This window comes from Myotis davidii, unplaced genomic scaffold, assembly GCF_000327345.1.
Source record: "Myotis davidii unplaced genomic scaffold, ASM32734v1 scaffold862, whole genome shotgun sequence".
Lineage (NCBI taxonomy): Eukaryota > Metazoa > Chordata > Mammalia > Chiroptera > Vespertilionidae > Myotis > Myotis davidii.
The window spans coordinates 580,901-585,983 of record NW_006293230.1 but is presented as its reverse complement, the minus strand read 5'-3'; the positions used below and the strand labels follow the sequence as shown (position 1 = coordinate 585,983).

Below are 5,083 nucleotides of genomic sequence, written 5' to 3'. Positions count from 1 at the left end.
AAATAAATAAATAAAAAAATAATAAAAACCAGACTCCTAGTCCCGGCCAGTATGGCTCAATGGTTGAGTGTCAGCCCGTGGACTGAAGGGTCCCTGGATCTATTCCAGTCAGGGGCACGTACTTCGGATGCAGGTCCAATTGCAGGCCTGGTCAGAGTGTGCACAGAAGGCAACCAATTAATGTGTCTCTCTCATATCGATGTTTCTCTCTCTGTATCTCCCCCTCCCTTCCACTCTCTCTAAAAAAGAAATGCCCAGCTGGTGTGGCTCAGTGGTTGGGCATGGACCCATGAACCAGGAAGTCATGGTTTGATTCCTGGTCAGGGCACATGCACAGGTTGCAGGCTCAATCCCCAGTAGGAAGTGTGCAGGAGGCAGCCGATCAATGACTGTCTCTCATCATTGATGTTTCTCACTCTCCTTTTCCCTTCCTCTCTGAAACCAATAAAAATATATTTAAAAAATAAAAACTAGACTCTTTATTGCAAAATAGTCCTGGGTATATAAAGTACAGCATAGGGAATGTAGTCAGTAATATTGTAAGAACTATGCATGGTCCCAGGTGGGTACTGGAAATATTGGGGCGAACACTCTGTCTAGATACCTTTTTAAAAAATATATATTTTTTATTGATTTCAGAGAGGCAGGGAGAGGGAGAGATAGACACATCAATGATGAGAGAGGATCACTGATTGGCTGCCTCCTGCACCCGCCCCCTCCCCGGGAATTGAGCCCACAATCCAGGCATGTGCCCTTGATCGGAATCAAACCTGGGACCCTTCAGTCCACAGGCCAACGCTCTATCCACTGAGCCAAACCAGACAGGGCTCCACATACCTTTCTAAATGTGGAGGCATGTTAATAATTACTGTATTACTTTGATTACAGTATTTCACAATCCTCATTGGCTATGTCTATCTACAAAAGCATTTCAAAAGTACTATATTTTTGCTAAAGCTCTGAAGGTACTTCCACTTGCCATTGTTGAATTCTTATCTAATCTCACCAAGCTCAGGTTTTGCAGCCCTGAAGTCAGGCATGTGCGTGCGTGGATCAGAGAGCTGTGCATACACAGAACTCTGACTGAATCAGTACTTTCCAACCGAGGCCTGGCTGCTGAGACATCGTGGCTGCATCAGATGCAGATGAGGGACTGTCTTCTTCTAACCTGCTCCTAATGATTCCGATTCTGCGGGTACAACACAGGACAAGGGACTGCTCTTTCTAAGATAATTAATTAATTAATTAAAAATATATTTAAAAAATTCATTTCAGAGAGGAAAGGAGAAGGAGGGAGACAGAAACATCAATGATGAGAGAGAATCATCGATTGGCTGCCTCCTGCACGCCCCCTAGTGGGGATCGAGCTGCAATCTAGGCAACCAGGGCATGTGCTTGATGGGAATTGAACCCCAACCTCCTAGTTCATAGATCAAAGCTCAACCACTGGCCATGCCGGCCAGGCCAGGCATCTCTTGATTCAGGCTTCTAGACGCTTCTCCTAAGTAGCAGGTTTGAGAAACAGATGAGTTGAACTTTAAAGCCCTTTCCAAGATTCAAAACCTAACATTTTAACTGCATCAGGAAACCACTGAAAGAGCTAGTTTTCACTTAGAATCTTACCTGATCCACCTGAAATTATACCCTATTGGTAGCCATCAACTTTGATGGCTAGCCTTCTGAGAAAATGATGCTACCTTGAAACTGGAACTATCAGACAGCAAAGAAACAGAAACTTAAACATCGAGAGATCTCTTCCACTTTTTTCTTTTATCCCTTGATTATAAATCATAACTGAGTCAACCAGTCAAAAATAAACGTAGTCCAGCTGGCAGTGCTTAGTGGTTGAGCATCGACCTATGAACCAGGGGGTCACAGTTCAATTCTTGGTCAGGGCACATGCCTGGGTTGCAGGCTCAATCCCCAATGTGGGGTGTGCAGGAGGCAGCCTCTCAATCATACTCTCTCATCACTGAGGTTTCTATCTCTCTCCCTCTCCCTCCTATTCTGAAATCAATAAAATATATTAAAAGAAAATAGAATAAATGTAGAAATACTATAAAAGCCTTAACAAGAAAACATTTCAATAACCCATTGATTTTATATTGATTCTAGGTCAAATTTAAATTCCAAATAATAAAATACCTTTAGACAATTTTATTTCCCAGAAAACCTGTTACGGTATGATACTTAATCAAATGTTTGTCACCTTTCCAAAATGTTAAAAATGTAAAAAGAAATATTACAAAAGAGAATAAACATACATAGCTTTAATGCTTTCAGTGAGGTTTGTTTCAAAAGAGAGGAACTGTTTTCCTCTTTTTGTGAAACCTCGAATCTCAGATCCTGCAGCAACAAAAATTTTCTCCTGGGGTGTGTTAAGAATGCCTCCTAGCTCCAATCTTGCGATCTTCTGCCCCGGTAAAGTCTTGAACACTACCTGCAGGAATCATGGGGAGAAATTAAGTAGACAAAGTTACTAAGAGCATTTTCCTTTACTGTAAAAAAGCTGGCATTTTAAATTTACAAAAATTCTATAGTTCTACTATATAGAAATAGTTTTAGATACAAATTTATTTCAGTAGGTCTTCTGGGTTTTTTGCTAAATATCTTAAAATTCTGGAATACTTTTCCCACATGTATTTCAGTGACATCATTAAAACCTAAACCCTTGCAACTCAGAGCAGAGCTCACTGCACAGTGGCATTACATCACTACTTTGTGAAAATGCAGACTCTCAGGCCCAACCCCAGGTCTACAGAATGAGAATCTGCATTTTCACAAGATTCCCCCCCGGTTCCAATGGACATGTTGTTACACTGAATCTTCTTTTTAAAAACTAACCTCTCCTAGTTTCTAATTTTTATAAATGTCAGCAGTATAAATAACTACATAATTTACTGGAAACCTTGACTACCCCCTTTACTACTTCTCTATTGAATGGGAAACAACACTGGTATTAATTTCTTCCTGCTTATTTTCCATTTTATTACTGGCATCAGATTCTTCTGTGACTTTAAAATATCTGAGAGGAAGCCCTAGCCGGTTTGGCTCAGTGGATAAAGCGTCAGCCTACAGACCAAAGGGTCCCAGGTTCGATTCTGATCAAGGGCACGTACCTTGGTTGCAGGCTCTTCACTGGCCCAGGCCCTGGTCGGGGCAAGTGCAGGAGGCAACCAATCAATGTGTTTCTCTCACATCAATATTTCTCTCTGTCTTTCCCTCTCTCTTCCACTCTTTCTAAAAATCAATGGAAAAATATCCTCGGGTGAGGATTTAAATAATAATAAAAATAAAAAATCTGAGAGGATATACGAATAATGGAAATATTAATTTTCTGATAGTTTTCACTTTATCTTTTTGTAAATCCCATATAAAGTATAACGAATATTAGAGTTCCCATCTCAAACCCATTCCTTGTAAATTATGATCTGTGGCTATGATGCTGTAATAACCACTTCCTTGATTAGGTACATGAAGTGGCAAAGGTGAGGGACAGTCACCTCCATGGAACACTGTGCTATGTGAGCCTGCGTCTTAGAGACCTGGCAGGTTTTCCTGCTGGTCCGAGCAGTAGGTCACAAAGCTGTGAGGGCCTGGGAGAGAACCACCCAGCAAGGAACTGTGGGGGCTCCAGAAGCTGAGACCCGCCCTGGCTTACAGACAGCAATGAAGTGGGGACCTCAGTCCTTCAACAGCAAGGAACTGAATTCTGCGGAAAACCACGTGAGCTCAGAACAGGATTTTGAGCTCCGGAAGGGAACAGGGCCTGGCTGGCGTCTCCACTGCAGCCATGTGGAACTGTGAGCACGGGCTCCTGGCCCAGGGAACTGAGATAATAAACGGCGCTGCGCTAAGCCCCACGTTTGGGGTGATTTGCTGCTCAGCACACAACACTGATAAGTCACCGTAGGCTGCCAAAGTTGTTTCACAAATAGCTGGCAAGTGACTCGTGCTGTCTGTAGCCGCGTACTTCATATAACTATTTCCCGCACAACCCATTTGTCACTGAATTTTAGAAAATTTTTAACTTAGGATTATGCAGTAAGTGGTGTGTTTCTCTTTTAGAAATTCTTGTTTTCCCCTAAAAATGCTATACATACCACTGCTTCTCCTTTCTTCATGCCAAAGCACAAAACTACCCCTTCATGATCTCCAATAACCACCTGTAGTAGATGGAAGAGAATCTACAATTATTATTATTATTATACCCTATTAACTATATGTGGAGACAATATTCTCCATATATAAATTGTGATTTTAAAAGCAGAAATCAGAAAATCTAGGACACCCCCTCAAAAATTAATCCTCCAAAGAATTATAGAAAAAGGTAACTGAAGGCCATGGAGAGTGGTTATGGAAGGAGGTGCCCCTATGTTCTGCTCCGACAATGTAAAAGCACAGAGAATAGGGACAGAGATGGCAGGGAGGTCATTTCTCTTTTTCTTAACTGAAGCATAAGGACATTTTGAGATTAATTTTCAAAATGTTGCCAAATAATTATCAAAATGACTGATTTGATATATATAAACTTGTTTAATGGAAAACTTTTAACATATGCAAATGTACACAGAATATCATAATGAATTCCCATGTATCCATCACCTAGCTTTAACAATGATCGATTATCCAATGTGGCCAATGAATTACTTTGAAATAAATAGAAAGGGAGACTTTAACATCTCTTTCTCAGAAATTGATCAAGGAGACAAAAGAAATAGATCAGAAAAACAATTACCTTTGATCTAATATATAAGCATCCTATATAATAAAACCCTAATATACAAATCGACCAAAGAGTGGAACCACCTGTGGAATGATGGGTTGCTATGATATGCACTGACCACCAGGGGGCAGATGCTCAACACAGGAGCTGTCCCAGCCCACAAACCCTGACCCATTGGCAGCGGGTGGGGGTGGGGGTGGGGGTGGGGGCTGGTGACTGGGTGGCGCCAGGCCAGCTAAGGTGGGTGTGAGCGGGGGTCCCGATCACCCTGCTGGTCACCCCACAGATCGCCCTGATCGCCGGCCAGGCCTAGGGACCCTACCCATGCATGAATTTCATGCACTGGGCCTCTAGTAT

At 42.0% G+C, this 5,083-nt stretch overlaps 1 protein-coding gene across 4 annotated transcripts in view; it reads right to left on the bottom strand.

Moving 5' to 3' along the window:
* Positions 1–5,083, bottom strand: part of BBS7 (Bardet-Biedl syndrome 7) — a 46,369-nt gene that overhangs the window by 37,868 nt on the left and 3,418 nt on the right. For all 4 annotated transcript variants that reach the window (XM_015565969.1, XM_006766849.2, XM_006766850.2 and 1 more), the window contains exons 2-3: positions 4,104–4,166; positions 2,265–2,440 (exon numbers count right to left, since the gene is read on the bottom strand). In XM_015565969.1, coding sequence (XP_015421455.1) covers positions 2,265–2,440; positions 4,104–4,166 — 239 coding nt within the window. The remainder of the gene's footprint in view (positions 1–2,264; positions 2,441–4,103; positions 4,167–5,083) is intronic.